This window comes from Eptatretus burgeri, unplaced genomic scaffold (assembly GCF_056783735.1).
Source record: "Eptatretus burgeri isolate ZD-2024b unplaced genomic scaffold, Ebu_testis_v1 Ebu_testis_scaffold_317, whole genome shotgun sequence".
NCBI lineage: Eukaryota > Metazoa > Chordata > Myxini > Myxiniformes > Myxinidae > Eptatretus > Eptatretus burgeri.
The window spans coordinates 5627-28189 of record NW_028222266.1 but is presented as its reverse complement, the minus strand read 5'-3'; the positions used below and the strand labels follow the sequence as shown (position 1 = coordinate 28189).

Below are 22563 nucleotides of genomic sequence, written 5' to 3'. Positions count from 1 at the left end.
TTGTCTCAATCTGACAAGCGGTTGCGGAGAAAACCTACGATAGCTCTGTGCGGACAAACAAAGAAACAAGAAGACGTCGTGCAGAGCACGACACTTGCAAAATCCATAAAACAGATTTGACCTCAAAAATAAATGGTGGTTGAAGTCAATGACCAAATATACAAATCCTCTTCAAATCACAAGTGAATCGGATGAAAATTGACAATTTTAGAAATTCGGCCTTTGTTGACTTTTTGTCCGATTTTGACTTCCAAAGTAATTGGTGGTTGAATTCTGTGACCTGAAATATAAATTCTCCACAAATTTGAAATCAATCGCATGCAAATTGAGGATTTTAGAAATACCACCTTAGTTGTTGACCTTTGGCCTATTTTGACCTTTTGGTGCATGTTGACCTCAAAAATAATTGGTGGATGAATTCAGTGATCGGAAATATAAATCCTCTTTAAATTTGTAGGCAATAAACAGACACGCAGACAGACAGACAGACAGACAGACAGACAGACAGAATAACAAAATGGACGAACCAATATACTTGAAAAATCTTCGATTTTGCAAATGACAAAGACAAACAAACAAACAAACTAACAAACCCAAATGCAACACCCTCTCTTTCGGCAAGGGTCATAAAAAGGACCCCGGGCACATTGAGAGATGAGTGTCCATCACACTTAAGTGTCCATCACACATCTCATTAAGAAACGTGTGGTTTGTTATGTTTACACAAATTACCGTTTCGCCTGGAAAAAAACTGGAAAACTTCCTATTATTTTGTAAGCAGCACAAGTCTGCTGGGTGGCATCGTCGGATGAGGGTGCGGCTGTGCCGCTGATGTGGTGCCCTCTGTTGTGGGTGAAGGTAACAGTTTGGAATTTGTTCATGGTGCTGGCGATAGCTCACCTCCTCTTCGCGAAGGACACCATAGGATCTTTAATGTCCACCAAATACTGGCAGATGGGACGTCCGGTTTAACGTCCATCCGAGGGACATCGCTCACGTTGATGAATAACCTGACCTGTGAAACACCGATGACAGTTTATTGCTGTGTTGGGATTCGAACCCAGGCAAGACAGCTTTGAGGCGAGTGTGCATACTTCTCGGGCCATCCTGCCAGCCTCAGTTGGGAGATAATTAGTCGAGGTGGTGAAATCCAAACAGAATTTCAACAGTGCAGGAAAGTCATCGAGAAACAACAAGGAAAACTGTTTCCTCAATCATTGTTTAATTTTCACAAATTTCGTTGAATTTCAGGCAATCTACAATAGTTTTGAAGGTATATTGTGAAATTCAACTCGCCTGGTGTTGGCGTAGTGATCAGGGTCGTGGTTTGGGATCCAAAAGGTCCCGAGTTCAAGCCCCGTCGGCCGCTTGAATTAATACACACCAGGAGGTTGACTCAGCCTGCCATCCTTCCGAGGTCGGCGAAGTGAGTTCCAGTGCACTGGGCCCGGTGTATGCCCCGGTTAGAATAGGTGTACCATATCCCTGTGTCGAAAGAGGCGACCAGGGTTGTGTCAGGAAGGGCAACCGGCGTAAAACCTGAGCCAAATCATAATGCGGATCATACGGATGATGTGCTGTGGCGACCCCTAACGGGAGCAGCCGAAAGAAGAAGAAAAGGAGTTGGGAAATTCAACTGTTTAAAAACAAATAAATAAATGACAGACTCTGATTTATCTTCCAACGAACTGCACATCTTGTTTACCTCGTCAAATGCGTAGTCATGACGACCGTCAACACACTGGTGTCCATGGCAACGTTTGTTCTTTGCTCCAAACGTGTTCTGTTTGTCGTGCTGAACACTCCTGTTGTGCGCGGTCTTGTTGATGGTGATATCCAAAGATGAAGAAGTTCGTGCAATGTGTGAATCATTTGTGGTTCATTGTGAACCTCATTTGTATTTGTGTGGCAACAACAACTGCAATGCAAGGTGAGGAGGTTTGGTCTTCACTTGCACTACAAACGATTAATCTCTGGAGCCTTTGTGATTACTTCGGACTGTTGAAAACGATGTTGGAGTTACATGAAGGTTTTCAGAGACAATCTATAAGGTTTTCTTGAGTTGAATGTTGAACAATTACGGGGTTTGAAAAAGAAACTTGAATGTGGATTTGTTTCGCCGAGACATCTTCACGGATTTATCTCACTTGGATGTAACATTGCATTTCACTGTTCAAGTCCATGATTACCTGTTTACCTGATTATTACCTGTCCATTATTATTTTATTTTTTTTCCTCTCTCAGACCAGGTTACAGAACTACCCAAATTCATGTTGGAAGAACCTGTACAACTGGAGATCGAAAACCTGACTTCGGCCATAGTTAACGACATTACTCTCCCAAATGATGAAAACACCCTTCACTTGGAAAAGGCAACAAATACTCAAGGAGAACCTCGAACCAAAACAACACACATCGTCTCAACTCTCAAACATCTCCTGGATAACATGGAAATGGGATTGAAACGTTTTCACTTCCTTCAAAATGCTCGAGAGAAGGAGTTGGAGAAACACCCTCCAGAGAATCCAGGGAACTCTCACAATGAACAGGACTTCCATCTTCTAAAAGGTAATTTGTGCAAATACTGATGAAAGGGATTTTGTGGTTGTGCAGGTTGTTGTTCACATCCATTTCCAGATTTCAATGTGAAACACATTTCGACATTCAAAAACTTCATCGTTTGTTCCTCATTAATCGTTTCTGAACAAAACTGTGACATCGATGGACATGTTTTGTTTTGATTTGTGTAACCATGGTGATACTGTGTAACCATGGTAATGGACGATGGAAGGCTTCCAATGGGCGATTGACCAAGAGGTTTGTACGTGATACTTGTGGAACTGTCAAGGAAGAAAGGGGGAGCAGGGAAGGGAGAGGAGAGTGGTTGGGGGGGAGGGGAGGGAGCGAGGGTTGGAGGATATACAAGGTGTCCCATAAATAGGTACTCATTTTCTTTGATTAAATACAACAAGCAGACACAATTTTCCAGGTCCGACTTCGATGGAACAATTGGAGCAATGTTTGAAGGATTATTCAACACTCAACCTGTCCATCTTCTCTTTCAAATCATGCTCATCACCTCCACCACCAAAGGTTAACGGAGGTCGTTTTCACGTTTGTCTGTCTGTGAGCAGAATATCTCAAAAAGTTATCAACAGATTCGGAAGAAATTTGAGGGAACAGTTTGGTATCTGACAAGGACAAATTGAGTCGATTTTGGTGAAGATCCAGCTCCTGATACTAGAATTTTTAAAGTGATTCTTCACCATTCAGAGATGGGATAAAAAGCGATACATAGCACGATATCTCAAAAAGTTGCGGACAGATTCGGACGAAACTTTGTGGATGAGTTGGGAAAGTGACAAGGACAAGTAAATTAGATTTTGGTGTGGGACGGGGGGACGAATGGTTCGGTTGCAGATCCAGCATATCAGTGGGATGGATAAAAAACATAAACCGTACGGCCTGGCGGAGGTACTACACTCCACCAAGTGCCGTGCTCGTTGTACACCACTCCTTCCCTATTCCATATTCAAGTGATGCATGATGTCATCGATGGGGGACAAGGAAGGGAGTACTCAGTTTTTACTCTGTTTGTTTGTTTTCTTCGTTGATTGTTTTCTTATTTGGACAGGCAATATCTCAGCCATCCTTTGAGCTGGGAAGCTGAAATTTGGGGACAAAAGTGAAGATGTGCTTTGGCAAAAACGCTATTTTTTATGAATCAATTAATCGATTAATTACGATCAATTTATTAATGACTTATTTATGTTATTTCTCATCTGGGCATTATCTCAGGCACCTTTTGAGCTCGGAAGCTGATATTTGGACATGACCGTGACCAAGTGATTCATCTCAAAAGGGTATTTTTAATTTATTGATTAATCAATTAATTATTCATTTTTTGAGAATGACTTAATTTTCAAAAAATTACAGATGCAGATGAAACAGTGACCTTTTGGTATACCATGAATTGTGAAATTAATTATTATTATTTTATTATTTCATCATCACATCATTTTGAAGGCTTTTTCCCTGAGCAGGGGTCAGCTTTTGACGGGCTCCCATCATGGTACCCTTTCTTGTGGCAATGTTTTTACGGCCGGGTGCCCTTCCTGACGCCAACCCTTGAGTCGCCTTCGACACACAGGGTTAATTACCAGTATACTGGTGCTCATTTCGCCGACCTCAGAAGGATGACAGGCTGAGTCAAGCCCCCGATGCTAATTCAGCGGTCAGCGGGGCTCAAACTCAGGACCCCGAGGATCCCAAGCCACCACCCTAACCACGAAGCCAACAACAGGCTCCCAATTATTTTATTTATTTTAATCATACATTTAATCAATCAATTATTTCTCTCCGCTCCTTCCCAATTCCGACTCCATGTGCTGCGTGCTGGAGGATTTATGATTTATTTATTTGTCATGGGGCGGTGTACTTTGAATGAAAAGCTACTTTTCTTTTTATTGTGTGCGAGCTGTTCATGAACTCCGTGAGAAGAACTTAGTCCTAAAAAAAACTCAGCAAAACACATACGGTGCTTTTGTCTTTCATTTCAACTCCTGATCCCCAGCCCACAAACATAAGAGAACAATAAAAATGATTTTGAATTCTGCATTTTGAAGGTCCAGGTGTGCCACTCTCTGAAGGTTATTTCTGTGACACCGCCACATCAGTCAAAAATGTGTTGTTTGTATTTTTAGTTTTTCTCATTGATCACTGCAAATAATGAACATTTTTCTGTTGTAGTGTCTGACAGGAAAGAAAACAACAGAAACACTCCAGCAGCGAGTAAATTTTCCTGGATTGCTGTCGAGGTGATAATAGCTTTAAGCGCTATTATTTTCTTCTTCATATTGCTCTTCATTTACCTCTTCGCGAAGTTCAGGTCTCTCAAGGAGTAAGTATGACGACTTTATTTGGTTGCACTTGGTGACCACTTCACTTAAAATCCTCATTAATTCACTCAGCATGTACACAGTTGTAAGATGATTTCAGAGCTATCAACATACATTCCTTTCTCGAAGCAGGTTCAGCACACAAACTACTTTTAGAATTAGATCTGTTTGTGCTGCATGTTAGGATGAGGACAAGAACCACCCGTAACCGCAACGAGATCACTGTGCAGTTGAAGTTCAGACGAACCTCGCCAGTTAATCAAGACCACAGACGACTGAGATTTAAAGGGGAATCAAGCCAAACGCTTATCAATTTGTTCTTGTATTCTGAACAGGATAACAAGGAATACCAGGAATAGTAGATGCAGGAGAAGGCCATTCGCTGCCAACAAACACCAGATGAAATAGATCCATCAGAATGACCTCATCGGGGGAAGAGTTGGGATGAGAAAATGTGGCAGGCTCTTGGATATCAAAAGGGTGTCAAAAATGAGGGGGAGGGAAATGTTTTTTGGGGGGGAGGAGGGTGCAAAGACGGTTTTAAGGTATAAAAAAAATACAACACTGGCCACAAACAATCCTTTGACGAGACCCTCTGACAGACATCACGATCAGCACAGGTTGACAATCACCCATCCGCACTCAAGCTCCTGACCAGTCCTGCCAATAACCCTGCACACCTCTATCTCCAATGTTTCTTGTTGCCTATCCAATTCCAATTTCAACCTATCCACTGTTTCTGCTGCCACTCACTACCTTTACAGGGTAATGTTCTATGAAATAACTGGAACGGCACATATGGTACAACAACACATATGGTAGAACGTCACATAAACAAGAACGGCACATCAAACAGAACGGCACATTAAACAGTACGGCACATGGTCACGTCACGTCAGGTATGGGAGAATGCACCGGAGCAGCGCGTTGCTGCATCCACTTTCCACCGGTACTCCAGGGGCCACGGTCTGGCCATCGCCCAGGCAGATGCCTGGCCCCTCCCCATCTCCTTGAGATGCTGCACTCACGAGGAACGTGGTCGGCCCATTGGACTCCTCCACTCCTGCTATTCTCTCCTTCCTGTCACACTGATATACCTTGAAGCCTTCAAATCCTTGTCCAATTAAAAGGTTACATCCCGTTGCTTCAGATCAAACACCCCGTTTGTTGTCACAGATTTGGACAACTCAATTTATTCACTCACAAACTTGCGTGCTCTCAGCTAATTATCAGCCAGCCCACCACAAAGGCTCTGCCCTTCCTGCAAGAGTCTTCCACGTAGATAAAATAGCCGCTCCCAGCACATCTTACCTGGACCTCACTGGTTTCAAAAAATTTGAGGACCTCAAAATACAACTTATCTGAATGATTCACGAATTATGGATGGTGCTGACACTCCATCAACACAGCAACTGACAACTCAACCCCAACCTCAAACTCTGAATGGATGCAATGGAGTTTAAAATCTTCGTGTTTTCTCACGGTGGTTGAGGCCTTAAAATTATCACCGACCACGGTACATTAAACACGGTACATGACACCATCGTCGTTCCCACCCCCCTTACAAATGGGATACAGCCATCTTCCCTGGACCTTAATTTCCCTTGAAGGTAATCTCAGAGGCCGGCCTTAACTTATTCATCTTCCAATGATCTCATCCAATACATCAATGAAAACTGTCGAAGATGAACAAGGCCGTACCAGTCTCACCTTATCGAATGTTAACATTCATACCCAAAATTTTCTCATATTTGCAAAGTAAATTACCCGCCTTCTTCGGGTCTTCCTCGGTGTTTTCCGGGTGGGAGGAGATTTGCATATGCAATGAATACCTGGCCATCTTTGAACAGTTGTGCACAAAACAAGGCAGTAAATTGTTCCATTGCTTGATCCATGATGTTGTACATGTAGAATGAAGGTTGACAATATCTAAATCTGTTGGTGCTTCGCAGGGCCAGCAAAGGCAGGAAGTGCAATGCAAGAAAACCAAGCAAGATCATTAAGAGACAACCGAGCCAGTCGATCAAATACCAGAAAATGGAGACTTCAGAAAACCCTCAGCACAGAAATGAAGTACCACCTAAACCACAAGCATGCTCTGTTCTTGAAGCAGATGCTCATGGACTCACAGATAAACTTTTGAGTGTGAGTCCACAGAAAACGAACGCAGTACCAACACCACCATCACCCACCTGCTGTATTCAGGTGCTCGGTGTATACGAGCTCTCAGATGAGCATTCAAGCATGAGCCCTCAGGTAAACACGGATGGATCGACGCAGAACACCACAAGTGTTGAATCGTCTTGTGTTTTCACCATTCCACAATCTTCCTCGGATGTTTCAACGGAATCAAGCAAGGCCGAGGCACAGTTTGAATCAGACAGGAACCGCCACATTGTGATAGATTTCGTAAATGCCTTTGATGAGGACGATTCTTATTCTGACGACGACGATGAAACTTCTACATCATGTTTTGTCAAGTGAAGACTGAGGAATCAAACAGGAAAGTTCCAACAACAAAAAGAAATGGTTTACCATATTATACCTTCCACAACTCTTCCAGTGTACTCAATGTATCGCTGTTTGCAATAAAAATTACACTTGAAATTCCACAGATCTTGATCAAATTCCATCACAACGATGGTGAGAGAACTGGCTTTAAAAAGTTGTGATGATGATGGTGAAAATAATGATGACAGTCCATTCAATGTTTCCCATTTTAATGTGCAAACAGGAAACCATGACAATAAATGATTACACCAAATATTTTGCCTGTATCATTATTATTATTATTATTATTATTATTATTATTATTATTATTATAATGTTTATTTAAAATTACGACACAAATGTTTCACTGTGTGATAAAATTAATTGCTGTGTGCACAACACACATTTTTAAAGAAAGGGATGATGTTGAATGACGAGCCAGCAGAAACCTGTGGGAAAAAAAACCATGGGATAAAAAACACTGGAAAACAAGGAAACTAAAAAAAAAAAAAATTAGATATTTCAGAACAGCAAAGAAAAAAAAATTTCGGGAGCGATTGAGGCAGCGTTCTGTTGCTGAGACATCGAGTGCCAAGACTCAATTTTTGGGCTGATTGAAAAAAAATTATCATTTTCCTGGAGGTTTGAATTAATTTGAAGCAACTTTTGTTCACTTTCTTTTTTTCTCTCTGAGGAGCATTTCTGTGTTTCAGGGTATGACGCACAGATCTCATCTATCTATAATTCCAGCAGTGTGTGTGTGTGTGTGTGTGTGTGTGTGTGTGTGTGTGTGTGTGTGTGTGTGTGTGTGTGTGTGTGTGTGTGTGTGTGTGTGTGTGTGTGTGTGTATTTGTTACTGTTTTAAAGCTTTTTGTTTCTTGCCAACCAAATCCACTCGCTTGCAGTTAAATAAAATATATTTCTGCTTACCTGTTCCACAGGAACATTTTTGTCTCGAGATCAGAAGTGTGGTCAACCTTGAATGATCCAAGGAACATTGTGTAGCAGGATCAGGGAGGTAAATCATTATACATTGCAGAGGAGCGACTCTACAGTGGATAAACACGCTTCACCGTTCGTACGATCCGCTCCACTACATCCTGCTTTTCCTGAATGGAGAAGATGGATGGCAGCTGAATTTGAAGAAGGAAGGTGGATGTACTCTCACTGCTCTGGACGATTACCATCATCGCCTGCAGGTCAGGAAAGACTCACAAAACATCATCATGAAAAGTTGTTGACTGCTGCAACAATATGCGGTCGATCAGAGGGCGAAAATCGAAAAATCTTCATTGCAGTGGGTTGAAATGAATCAGAAATCGATACGTGCAGAAAATACAGCGGACTACACGACGCAGTGCACGCTGGTGACGATGCAGTTCATGGCAGGAGGATAATTTTGCCACCTACGATCACAGGGTCACCCCGAATCTACAAGGAGGCATTCCAAAATGCAATGATCATTGTGCAAGTGCAAGGTAAGCCGGATGACTTAGTTGCATTCACAACTAATCCGAAATGGCCCAGGATACAGTCATCCATATTTCCTGGTGAGCGACCACATGACAGACCGAACATCACATGTCGTGTTTTCAAATTTAAACTGGATGCATTGATGACAGATCTGCTCAAGAAAGATTTGCTTGGAAAAGTGATAGCACACACCTTGACTATCGAATGGCAGAAGCATGGGTTGACCCACGCCCACATTTTGCTAATCATGGCCAAAGAAGCCAAGCCATCGTGTCCAGAACATGTCCATCAGGTGGTACGAGCCGATATTCCTGATAGGGTCACAAATCCGAGTCTTTATAATGTGATAACGTCTCATAACATCCATGGACCGTGTGGAAACATCAACCGAAACAGTCCGTGTATGGAAGGAGACTGTGTACAACGGCACTGCATAAAGGTCTTCGCTAAACCATATCGTTTGACAATAACAATGCTCGATGATGATTATTCGCAATACAAGAGACGTCATGCAAGGGATGGGGGAGCTACACACTGTATCAAAGTGAACTCATAAGATTTCCTGGTTGACAACTCATTCGTCGTATCCTACAATCCTTACCTGTCAGTGCGGAACAACGCCCACATCAATGTAAAGGTCGTTCCTTCTGTTCAGGGTGTCAAGTACCGATACACGTCCGTCACGAAGGGTCAGGAACGAATAATTTTCAGCGTGAATCAGTCTGGACAGGAGATTGCAACTTTGAAGGTCAAGAATTTCGTCAATGCCCGGTACATTTCCGCAAGTGAAGCATTGTGGAAACTCTATGGATTTTACATTCATCAAATATCGCCGCTGTTCAAAAGTTACCGTGCCATCTGCCTGATGAAGAAATGGTATTGTTTGAAGAATACGAATCCGCAAACGTTGCCGAGACAGGACCACCAACAACGAAGCTGACGGCTTTCTTTATGACTAATCAAACTGATCCATCGGCCAGGAACATCCCGTACGCAGAATTCCCTCAATATTGTTGTGGTTGACGAAATTCGCAAACCACCATTCAGGTCCCTTAGGTGAGATATCTCGGTAAGTATATGTGTAGTTAGGCCCAAACCCGTTGTTTTGAGGGAATAAATGTCATTCATTCGGGCTGCGACCCTTCTAGATAGCCGTTTTTCTTTTACTATCTTTATTTTGGACCAGCCGCCATTACTATCATTACTACCACCACCAACCACGTCTCAACAGCCATCACACAACAACCACCAACCGCAACGCCGCTTCACAACCACAGCCACGACCCTTGCCGTCACATCTCGCTCTCGCAACCATCGCATCACCGCCATTCCCGCGCCGCTTGTGGGCGCCGATCCTGGACTCGTGCAGGGCACGCACCGAGCAGCGGGTGCAAAAACACCAGCCTTTCCGAAGCAATCGGATCAAAAACGACTCACGCCCACTTCTGTTCCGTCCTATCGGCGAGCGTGGGGCGATTTGGCCCCGCCTCCAGGTGCATCGGAGTATAATCGCTATATGCAGATTCATGGATCAAAAAGCATTCACGCCCACTTTTCCTCTGTCCAATGGGGAGCCAGCCAGAGGTAAAGGGTCGAAGGTGAAGGAGCGAGGCCCCGGGGGCTATAAAGGGCCACGTTCGCTCGCCGGCAGTAGAGTTGAGTTGGGAAGAGTCGGAGGAGTTGGGTTGGAAAGAGTCAGTCGGAGTTGAGTTGGGAAGTCAGTGAAGAGAAGAGTCGGAGAAAGCAGTTGGACGGAGCTGTGGAGAGTTGGAGAGGTGGCGGCGGCGAAGGCAGTCGAGGGGGCGCCCGTGTCAGAGTCGGGGAGCTGCGGAGAGGAGAGGGGTGAGCTGGTGGACTGGGTGGAGGCCCGGTGCGAGCAGCTGGATGGCCTCCTCCAGGAACGAGGGGAGGGAGTATTCCCCCTTGAGGCGAGTCACGACCAGGTGAGTTCGGTCGTGTCGAGCGAGGTCGAGGGGAGGAGTGCTGCGAACGGGTGCACGTAAAGCTTGGGGGGTATAGAGGCCCCGGAGACTCTTGTGGGGACACGAATCCCCAGTGTGGTTGTCCCTGTGTGTGTGGTGCAAGGTGTGAGTGCGTCCCCGTGTGTGGAAGCGACCCCGTGTGTGAGTGGTGTGGTGGCGACTGTGCCGGAGTACGTGCTTCCCAGCACGCCGTGTGTAAAAGGGGCACCGCAAGTGGAAGAGGCCGTGTGTGTGGATGAAACGGCCAGTATGGATGAAACACCGCGGTTGAGTGCCCCTGCGTGTGTGAGTGAGGCACGGTGTACGAGTGAGGCACCGTGGATGAGTGCCCCCGCGTGTGTGAGTGAGGCACGGTGTATGAGTGAGGCACCGCGGATGAGTGCCCCCGCGTGTGTGAGTGAGGCACGGTGTATGAGTGAGGCACCGCGGGTGAGTGCCCCCGCGTGTGTGAGTGAGGGACGGTGTGTGGATGAAACACCGCGGGCGAGTGCCCCCGCATGTGTGAGTGGTGTGGTTTGTGTGAGGGAAATGGCATGCGTGAGTGAGCGGCCGAGTGTGAGAGAGACAGCGTGTGCAAGGTCGCTGTGTGTAAGGGAGATGTCGGTCGGCATGTGTGAACATGCAGCCGCGTCTCCCGGTGTGAGTTTAATGGTGAGGTGTGTTAGCGTCGTAACACGCGGGAGTGCGTGTGTCGAATGGCGACGACGGCGACATGTGAGGAAAGAAAGCCGAGTAGCGGCTGTAGTTGTTTCGGGGACCGTGCCGGGTTCACCCAGCAGTGAGCACGAGGTCCGTGCTGTGCAACGCACGAGGCCCCGACGTGCTCGCTTGCGAGAGTGAAGTCCCGGTCCGGAAACGCACGCGGTGGATTTGCCGATCCCGCGGACGGACAAAGTTTAGGCAGGATTACGGATTTGGACCGGACGGGCTCTCAGGGAGGAAATGGACTTCGACACGAATGCCCAGGCAAGAACAGTGGATCTTCTGTATCCAACGCTCAATAATGCACAGAAACATGCCTTGGATGTTGTTCTGTCTTCCGTCCGTGACGACGAAGGGAGACTTTACTGTCTGAATGCAAGTGGAGGGACAGAAAAGACCTATCTCCTCAATGTCATAATTGATGCAGTCCCAGCGCAGCACAAGAATGTACTTGCGACAGTGTTATCTGGGATTGCGGGCACGCTGCTGCACAATGTGCATATGCTACATTCGCGTTGTAAGATCCCTCAGAACTTGAACGAATATTTCATGTGCCAAATTTCGAACAATGCCTCCACCGCTAAGCTCCTTCGACTTTCTCAGATGCTCATCATCGATGAGGAAAGTATGGGCCACAGGTACCTGTTTGAATACCTGAACAGGTCTCTTCAAAACAAACGAAAACAATTCTCATTTGTTTGGTGTCATCACAGTGCTGTTTGCTGGGGACTGGAAACACGTACTTCCTGTTGTACCACACGGCAGCCGACCCCAAGTTGTGGAAGCCTCCCTGAAAGCGTCATACATCTGGAAGAGCGTCCACACGTTGTGCCTCACAGACAACATGCGGACTAAAAACGATGATGACAGCAACTTTGTTGAGTACCTCAATACTGTTGGAACTGGTTCTGTGCCACCCTTTTCCCCAATGGAACCAGAGGTCATCGAAATTGAAGAACAGTTCCACTTGTCAACCTGTCAACTGTCAGACCTGGTCTCCTTCATGTTCGATTCACTCACTCAAAGATTTGCAGGTCGGGAGTGCCTGTGTTCAAGAGCTATCATTGCCCCAACGAATGATGCGGTTGAAATAATCAATAACCACGTCAAATTACATTTCCGGGCAAAGCCATGGAGTACCGAAGTGTAGATTCAATCGAAGAGGAGAGTCATCAGTTCCCCATGGAGTTCATAAATATCTTTTCACTGTCAGGCATGCCTCAACACAAAATTGTGCTAAAAAAACATTGCTGCGTTACGTTACTGCGGAATTTTGACCTGATGAATGGACACTGCAATGGAACCCGGTACATTGTCACAGAACTGCATCAACACGTCATAGAAGCTGAGATAGCCGTTGGTCTGCACGCAGGGAAAAGGCTGTTCATTCCACGCATCCCACTCATTCCCACTGACAATACTTACACTTTCCAAATGAAACGCCGGCAATTCCCTATGAAGCTCGCATTCGGCATAACTGCAAACAAGGCCCAAAGTCAAACCCTCCAGAGAGTTGGGATTTACCTACCAACTGACATATTCTCTCATGGTCAGCTGAATGTTGTGATGAGTCGCGCTACCGTCAGTTGCCAACTTAAAATTTCAGCAAATGCACCAAACAGACAAAAAATATTGTTTATAAAGAAGTCCTGCAGCATGTCAAACTACAGTGATCAACATTTACGAATACAGGATACAGAATTTTATTTCAAGAATTCAGACAAGGAATATTATTGGTACCAAAGGCGATACGTACAGGGGCCGTATTCTCAACCTCTCCGACTGGGACACGGCCGTCCATTCGGCCGTTATTGGCTCCCGCATACATTTTCACACAGGGAATTGATGACGTCACAATCAGCAGCGTTCGGCCAAACCGACGGTCGGGTCCCAGATGACTTGCTTCACTTAAGTAAGTCCATGAGTTCAGGACGTTTGTTCAACTCAGAATTTACGACTTTTATCCTGCCATGTTGTTAATCTGTTGATGGAGGTAATATAGAAACGATGAATATGTCAAATCGTTCGTGTTACTCATCCAGCACGATGTGTCAAGGTCAACAATCCAAAGCGTCCCCTCTCAACCGCCACCATTGGCACCCAGACACGCCACCAATATGAACTGAGCTGTGGAATGCGGCACAAAACATCCAAAGAAACTCCCGTAACCGAGTATTGTGATCCGTCCTGTCCCCCATACCCGTCGTACATGGGGACATTTGTGAGTACTTCAATAACATGGTCAAAGATTAGAAATTTTCACACCAATCTGGGTAAATGTCTTCCTTACGTAACATCTTAATCTGCCAGAGCACTCAATATATGATATTCAAATCACTCAATAGATGAAATCGAATCGATTACAAACCAATCACACATCACATCCGAAGATTCGAGTCGTTCTGGATAAACAAGCTTCAAACAAAGTCCCCTCATGGTATAAATGTTGACGATCAAGCACATTTCAACTCATTCAATCTAAAGTACCTCAACTCATTCAGTTCTTTCCATCTGATATTGAAAATATAGGCGGTGTGTGCACGTGCTTGAATATAAATAGTAAATGAATGCGAGAATGTGTTTGTGCTTGTCACTCTGGGAAAACAGTATATCAGGAAAGATACATCCCTGCAGATCACATCGCAAAAGCACAACAAAAAATGTCAGTGCCGACCAGCCTCACACTCACCGACGTGGTGTGACACTACGAGTGTATTTTACAAGAATGGAAACAAGATGGTCTTCAACTTTACAACAACATTTTGACTCCAAGTGATTTGTCTGAACTCGCGAGAAGCAATACTGACCTCGACGAGAACATTTGTCCTCTTACTCCAACAACATGTCCAAACAAAGCCGCACTCGTGGTGATCGATATGCTTGGTGGTGAGTTAATGGCTCGAGTGATGGGCTTGGGATCCGAGGGTCCAGAGTTCAAATCCTGCTTGACTGTTGAATTAATTCAAGGTGGGGTTGACTCTGCCTCTGTTCCTTCCGAGTTCGGCAAAAATGAGTACCAGCTTGCTGGTATCCTGTGTTGGAGTGGCGATCCGTCCAGGATTATGCCCAATAGCCAAGGAGACTGCTGAGGCAGCACCAACGCTCTGCACATAGTATGGTCCCAATGGAAGGATGGATGGTGATCCCTGCAGTCATGGCTTCAAACTGAAAAAAATCGCAACATGCTTCCACCAACTGAAGATGCTTTCAAGCAATACATTCTGAGCCATGCTTCAGTTGGTGACAAAGCCATATTCCAAACCCTCAATAGAAGGATCCAGTAGGACGTGGCCAGAGGAGGCAAGACAATGAAAGCCTTGAACACCGGTGTACGAGGAGCCGGATGCACCTGTCCAAGTCAGAGATATCACCCATCTCATCTGCAGTGACAAACTATCGTACTTCTTGCCTGGATTTCTCTGTATTAAATAATGTACATGTTCCGGCTATCAAAATACCTCATTGCAGAACCCGGAAGACTCTGATGCCCAAGTGAAAGAGCAGTGCTCCAAGCTTCGAGGAAACATCATGATGAGAAAAGTGAGAAAAAAAAAACATTACACAAGAGGTCCATGTTTTGTGAGGACATTGTTCCCAAATACGTGAACTGATTTGACTGAGTGCCATAAGGAGGAGTGATGTGCATGAAACATGACCGATCGCAATATGAAGTTGACAAGAGTCGTAATGTCTCGTGCAGTATTTGAACGGTGAAAGATTTCATTCTGTCAAATTGAAGTTTCCTTGAAAATGTTTCCCTTTTATATGGACAATGTACGAGTATCACTGTTTTTGTCCAATGGAATCCGTCATCCTTTTCCTGAATGATTCGGAATAATTTTGACAAATTTCCTTTTGATGAACCATACTTTTCACAGAGCGATGGTGCTGCCAAAGCAGTTTATGATCAATGGTTATACAAGGTGGTATCCCTTTGCCTTTGCTATGTTGTTTGTCCGTGTTCCATCCTTTTACATGCTGAGCGTTAAGCGAGGAAGCAGGTCAGGTCAGGTGTGGGAGCATGCGCGGAGCAGCTTGTCATTGCGTCCACTTTCCGTTGGTACACCAGGGGACTCTGTCTGTCCATCCCCCAGGCAGATGCCTGGAGCCAATCTCCATCTTCTGGAGATGCTGATCAACCTGCTGCAACCACCACACACGTGGTTGGCCCACTGGCCTCCTCCGCTCAAGAGGCCCCCTTGCTGAGAGAATCTGGTGGGCAGGAACAGTGTCAGGAAAACGAGCAACACGTCCATTCAGCCGCAGCGGACGCTCACGGACAATGAGGAAGCAGCACATACCATTTTAAAGTCTTTGGTATGACCCTGCTGTGGTTTTACCACTGACCTCTCAGATTCAGAAGGAACACTCCAACCATGATGCCCCCGAGTCTGGTGAATACAATAATCTAATCACAAGCTCACCTGGACTTTAGTCAGGTGAGCTTATGTGATCGAGCAGTGTCTGAAGGTGAGTGAGTGAGTGAGTCAGTCAGTCCATGAACACTTTCGTCATCACTTGAACCAAACACTCGATTTTGATGAAACTTGACCCCAACCTTCATCACCATGACGAACCAAAGTTTGTTCATGACAATAACAACATCAGGGTCGAACAGGTCAGCCGGGAGTGAGTGACTGACTGTTTTTCCAGATCCAGGTGTGAACTCCGGACACGCAGTCCTATTTTTACATTTGATGATGACAAGACACAAGTGATGGCAAATATTAAAAATGAAGCCAATGTTATAATTTTGAAAATATTATACAAAAAAAAAAGACTTTCCCTTATTATGAGAATAGTGGTGACAATGAACTTTGAGATTATGCACAAAATAAGCATTGTATTAAACATGCAGAAAATCAGGAGTATTTTAAATATTCATCAAATGGAATAAAAAAACATTTACCATCATATTGTGACACACCCTTTCAATCAAAATTTCAAAACAAACCACAACCATCTTCGAGTCGTCTTTTGAAGAAAAATGCGGCTGAACGTTGTTCTACCAGGGAGACGATTTACTCATCAAAGTACCCTCTGGCCGGGGTGGCTGCTGGCTTACATCTCATGACATCACGTGGGTCACCTAGGTGAACGTCCATCCGAGGGACGGTGCATCCTGTGATGAAACGTCACACCGGGTCCGGAATCGAACCTGGACTGGACAGATCACAGGTGAGTCGGACGACCTACACAGCACCTTGTCACATTCCGGTTCAAAACACAATCTCTCACCCCAACAATATCGTGTGATTTACACCAATGTCCTTGGTAGTACAAGTAGAGGGCAACCCGCGTTACCAACCTCATTCATTCTGAGGTGCTTGTCCGGGACGACCAGGTATGAAGTCAAGCACGGCTCGGATGGCCATGTTGAACAGAAGCTGCAGTAAACACTCACAATGACGGTGGGGTACTTCCAGCTGGATCGCCACTCGGCCAAAGACGTGGTGGCATCGGCAGGAAGGTCACGTTCTGAGAGGTGTGGTCACAGTACACCGTGGGGAATGACAATCACAAAAACACAGAAAGACCATCATTGACATCAATAACCGTTTGAAGCGACAGCAGCAAACAAGAGAAAAGTAGAATAACGAGGAAAGGACTTCACAGCCGACACGGCCTGTACCTGCACACGTGGAACCGCAGGAAGAACCTGTCGCTGGTCGGGTGAAGACACTTACAACTTATTCATGACGTCGTGACGTTCTGTGGATAGTTTATCATTGCAACTTGTTCTTCTTCTTCTTCTTCTTCTTCTTCTTCTTCTTCTTCTTCTTCTTCTTCTTCTTCTTCTTCTTCTTCTTCTTCTTCTTCTTCTTCTTCTTCTTCTTCTTCTTCTTCTTCTTCTTCTTCTTCTTCTTCTTCTTCTTCTTCTTCTTCTTCTTCCTCTCCTTGGTGAAGTCAGAGCCACGAGGCTCCACAAACACCACTCACCTGAACTCAAGGTTCCAGCCAAAACAGAAAATATATTAATAAAAATGAAGTAAAGAACAGAAAGTAAAAAATAATAATAATAATAATAACTCAACACTGCCAACCCCATTTCCATTTTGAATTTTCAGACAAATTTAGAGAATTGAGGGGACATTTGGCTCAGTTAACAAAGTGTGTCCACTCCGCTTATTCAGAGAGAACATTGAAGGATGTAACCGGTAATATTAAATCGATTATGGCTTTTAAACCAGGTTTATTAAATAACGAATGGATAATATCCAGTGTGGATGTAAGATCGCTGATGAATTTAGTAAGTTCCTACACATGAGTGTTTTACTTCGTGTTAATCATTGGAAGATTTACATGAATCAACATGAGAATCCTGGGACTGCCTGGAGTCCGGCCCTCTGTGTTTATGGGTCGATTGGTTGAATATTTTGTTGATCGTCTTGAAAGTAAACTCCTCCCAGCCCAGATGTTTGAAGGCTGCAGTGGAGATGGTATTGATTTTTTCGGATCTTCTCCCTCCTTGAGATGTACAATTGACGACTTCAGTGATGAAGCCAATGAATCCCTCTTTAGTAGAGTTCGTGACCACGTCGGTGGTTGCTCTCTTGGTTTGGCGTTCTGCATCTTTCATCTCAGTCTAGACTCCCACCGATTTGTTGAAGACGTCAACTGGTCCCTCAGTTATGGACGTGCTCTCAACAGCTTTTACTGGAGTCGTAGTTTTCCTAATTTTGGGGACCATCAGGACAATCTCATCGTATGACAGTTTCTCCTGGGGTCTTCACCTGTTGGATCCGGGCAGGTCTCCTGAATTCAGGAGATCCCCTGAAAGCTGCACTGTGGTCACGACCACGATTGACACAAATCATTTTATTCACGAGTGAAGCTTCCATAGTCCTGCTCTCCATTACATTTGCTGCAGCGTTGTTTGCCTCCGCAGGCTGGAGCAGTTTGACCAAACTTTTGGCTTTTGTGGCATCTTCGGGGAGATGGAATGTATTCCCGTACAGTGAAGGCTTGATAGTCCAAGAACACTTTCGGGGGAAGGACTGGAGTGTCAAAATACAGAAACACTGAGGTGGTATGGACTCTGACCCCATCCATGACCGTGGTGAGACAGCGGGCGTCAACAACTCCCACCTCCTCCAAATGACTCGTGATATCAATTTCAATGGAGGGATCAATCCCGTAAATGACTCCTCGACTCTCCCTCAGACTCCTCGGAATATGACACAAAACACGGACCCCGTCAAAATACTGGGTTTTCATCACCTTGTCCCATTGATCGACTGATTTACACTTCATGAAGAGATCTCCAGATCTGAGATTTCTGGTACGAGACACATCTCCGAATTCTTTGTTCATCACTGGAGCCATTTTTATGGGGTTGTCAGGGTTTAGGGGTGTGATACCGTCAAAAACCCAAACGATAACAACAAGTTTGTGAATGTTCTCTTCAGGGGTAGAGGGGCTTTGACCACTTTGGGGGGTTCCGACCCCTCGGACCTCTCCCACCGTGATCTGTCCCTCTTCCTCGTTCGATTAATCCTCCATGATGAACCCTCGTCATCATCACCAGAAGTGTTGATCATCCCTCATCACCATCTCCCAGCACCCACAGGGTTAGATTGACCAATTTAGTAAAGACCCGATCGTATTATAACCTTCATGGACACAGAATACCAGAAAAAATCCGATTCACCCTCAACACTCAAACCCTCCTGTCACATCGTCTGACCGAACTCCAGCCGCCATCTTGACTCGTTAACCCCACCTGAGGTACAAGAGAAAAAAAGGAAATCATCACAACTGATAACATAATAACCAATTAAACCTCGTTAAACGATACATGAGTTAACAGGTGACGATATCACAGCAATCGATAGTTATTAACGAACAGAACACACAACCGGTGACTCTTTTGTTGTTTTTGTAGTTGTTCATGTTGTTGTTGGTAAAATCCCCCAAAAACATCTGGAAACAACCAACGAACCTTGATACTGATTTTCACATCATTTCTGATAAACTTGACTGGAGAGACCAAGACAGGACGAGCACACAATTCATCAGCTGACCCCGAATGGGCTTTTGTCATGACGTCATCAGCGTGGTCAAGATGCTTCCTCGACGGTGGTTTGAATTTGGCCGTGGTGCCGGCGATAGCTCACCCACTCTTCCCGAAGGACATCGTGGGATGTTAAAAGTCCCCCACCTCGTGCTGGTAGACGGGACGCCCAATTTAACGTGTATCCGAGGGATGACACTCACACTGATGTTAAACTCTGCCTGTGAGACACCAGGATGATGTTTATATCTGGGTCGGAATTCGAACCAAGACGAGACAGCTTCAGGGTGAATGTTCCTCCCTCTAAAACCTCCTCCCAGCTCAAAAACTCAACAAAATAAACTTTATGTTCTCTTCTTAATCCAGGAATATAATACGTTATTTTATGTTTTCTTCATAACTCTTTTACTCATGAAAAACGATGCACAAACATGTTAATTAGGGGTACAGTTTGGACAAATTTCAAAGTTGAAGTCCTGAACCCATATTTCCCCCATTCACCCCCTTAGTTTGTGTGTTTACGGTTTACAGGGATTTTCAAGAACATCAACCCCATGAACAGGAAGGCTCTCCTGGATGGACCTGAACACTGTGCAGGGAATCAGGTTCTCTGACATCGAGTTTAATTAGCTGTTGTGAAGGCCTTCTTCTTCTCCTTCTTCTTCTTCTTCTCCTTCTTCTTCCAGACAACAGCTTGGCTGCTGGGTTGTCATCATTTTGTTGGGGCCTGACTGTGCCACTGATAATGGGCCCCTGTACCAATACGCTGGTACTCATTTCGCCGACCTCGAAAAGATAACAGGCTGAGTCAACCCCACCTGCTGTTAATTCAGTGGCCAACGGGGCTCAAACTCAGAACCCTTGTATCCGAAGCCATCCACCCGAACCACAAGCCAACAGCAGACTTTCTCAACGATGAAGAATCACTTATAGACAGCATAGAAGACTTGCTGTCTTTGCACAATCGACAGCATTGAAGACAAATATGAAGTTTCACATCGAGTGATTAAGCGGTTCCCGAGAAAACATTATTTAATATTTTTCTTCAATCCAATGTGGCTGCTGAGATGCCCCTTAAAATTTCACACTCAGCAGATGTGGCATTCTACAGATGCAATTATGACATCAAAACAAATGGACCTATGATGTCACAAAAATCACACTTATTTCCCATGAGGAGTACTTGCCGTGTGCCAAGGATCAATTTTTATCTTTCCAAAACGAAGTTTTTGCAAGATATGTTAGTCAGCTTGTATGTTTTTTATTTATTTATTTTTTGTTTGTCTGTAATCACGTATCAATCACTCTGTAGAGCACAGTTATCATTGGAAATTTTTATAACTTCGCATATCAGAGGCCTATAGGAGGTCCCTTTCAGCGCATAAAATTTTGAAGGTCAAGGTCAAAGTCAAGGTCACTGTCGCAAATCAGGGGATTCGACGAAACACTGATTTTTTGAGTAATTTTGATCGGATCGTCTTCAAACTTCATGGGAATATAGTTCATGGTCTGGCGCTCAGCTGATTAATTTTTGGTGGCGATTGGCCTTGACCTTCATGGTTAGCGCCTGAGGTCAAACATATTTGACCCCAAGGTCAAATTTTCAAGTTTTAGGAACCATATCGTGTAGTACCTCAAATTGAACAACTCGATGAGTGCTTTCCAGATATGTCAAGCTTGAGACATTATGACGTCATTTGGTGACGTTATGAGGCAAACGCATATTTTTCATGGTTTCTCTGGAGAACGATTCTCATCGGAATCTCTCGCAGGCAGATATTCCTCGAGGAGTCGCTCCTGGTGGATAGCAGCTCTGTTCACCTCAGTGTGATCTTAAAGAAGTCACACGTGGTCACCTTTTCGCAAGATACGCGTCACCCTGCGGGTGACATTGGTTTCTTTTTTTATTTGTTGTGGTTTCAGAGATAAAGAGGTCCAAAATTTTTCAGTTTTTCCAGCATGCCTGCTGCACCATGTGATCTACGACGTCATAATTATGAATAAAACAATCTGCATGAGTAGTCGCACCGATGGTGAATAGGGTCTCAATCTGACAAGCGGTTGCGGAGGAAACCTCCGAAAGCTCTGTGCGGACAAACAAAGAAACAAGAAGAAGTATCTCTTCTATCATCAAGAATCTCTTCTATCAAGTATCAAGAAGAAGAAGAAGTTTTCTCCCAAGTATCTCTCCCTGGTTACTCCCTCTTACGGTATGACAGACCTGAGCCTCGTCCTGGTGGAGGTGTTGCTCTCTTCATCAAAGACTCTATTCCTCACTCTCCCTGCACTGCTCTCACTCCCCCACACCCCCAGGAATACCTCTGGCTTCGGCTTCCCCTCCACTCCCACCTCATGTTTATATGTGTACTGTACCGTCCACCGAACAGTGATGACTCCATCTACACCTCACTATCCGAAAACATGGACCATCTTCTATCTTCTCATCCAAACTCTCTCTTCCTCTTGTGTGGTGACTTCAATTGTCATCACGCCAGTTGGCTAGGTGTGGGTACCTCTCTCACCTGCCATGGCACCTCAGCAAAAGCTTTCTGCGACTCATTGGGACTGACTCAATCGGTCAACTTCCCGACCCGGATCTCAACCAATGGTACTCCATCTCTTCTGGATCTGATTTTGACAAATTTCCCTGACAATATCTGCTGCTCTTCCTTCGCTCCAATTGGTTCTTCTGACCACGTCCTTGTCAAAGTGGACATCTCTCTGGCTGTTATCAGAGAACCACCTCACCGCCATCGAGTCTGGCATTTCACTCAAGCCGACTGGCAGGGTCTCCGAGCAGCCATCAAACTTACAGACTGGTCTCCTATCACTACTTTCTCAAACATCAACTCATCCTGGGAATTCTTTCAAAGAAACTTGCTCTCCCTCATGCACAGATTTATCCCCTCTCGTGTTCAGTTGTCTTACCCTTCCTCCCGCCCTTGGTTTACTGAAGCTTGTGGCGAGGCAGTTGTCCTGAAACAACTTGCCTTTGCCTCATGGA

The 22563-nt window shown here is 45.0% G+C and overlaps 1 protein-coding gene and 1 long non-coding RNA gene across 2 annotated transcripts; one reads left to right on the top strand and one right to left on the bottom strand.

Moving 5' to 3' along the window:
- The first annotated feature begins 1297 nt into the window (after positions 1 to 1297).
- On the top strand, positions 1298 to 7662 carry LOC147007316 (uncharacterized). The gene is made up of 3 exons (XM_085867366.1): positions 1298 to 2568; positions 4750 to 4900; positions 6851 to 7662. Exons 1-3 carry the CDS (start codon positions 2271 to 2273, stop codon positions 7380 to 7382), a joined length of 981 nt encoding a protein of 326 aa, XP_085723492.1. The 5' UTR covers positions 1298 to 2270; the 3' UTR covers positions 7383 to 7662.
- A 54-nt stretch (positions 7663 to 7716) lies between these two features.
- LOC147007315 (uncharacterized) lies at positions 7717 to 19985 on the bottom strand. Its single transcript, XR_015054270.1, has 3 exons — positions 17178 to 19985; positions 16854 to 17023; positions 7717 to 7837 (listed from the first exon to the last, which is right to left on the bottom strand). It is a non-coding gene; the product is annotated as an uncharacterized LOC147007315 (long non-coding RNA).
- Positions 19986 to 22563: the final 2578 nt, after the last annotated feature.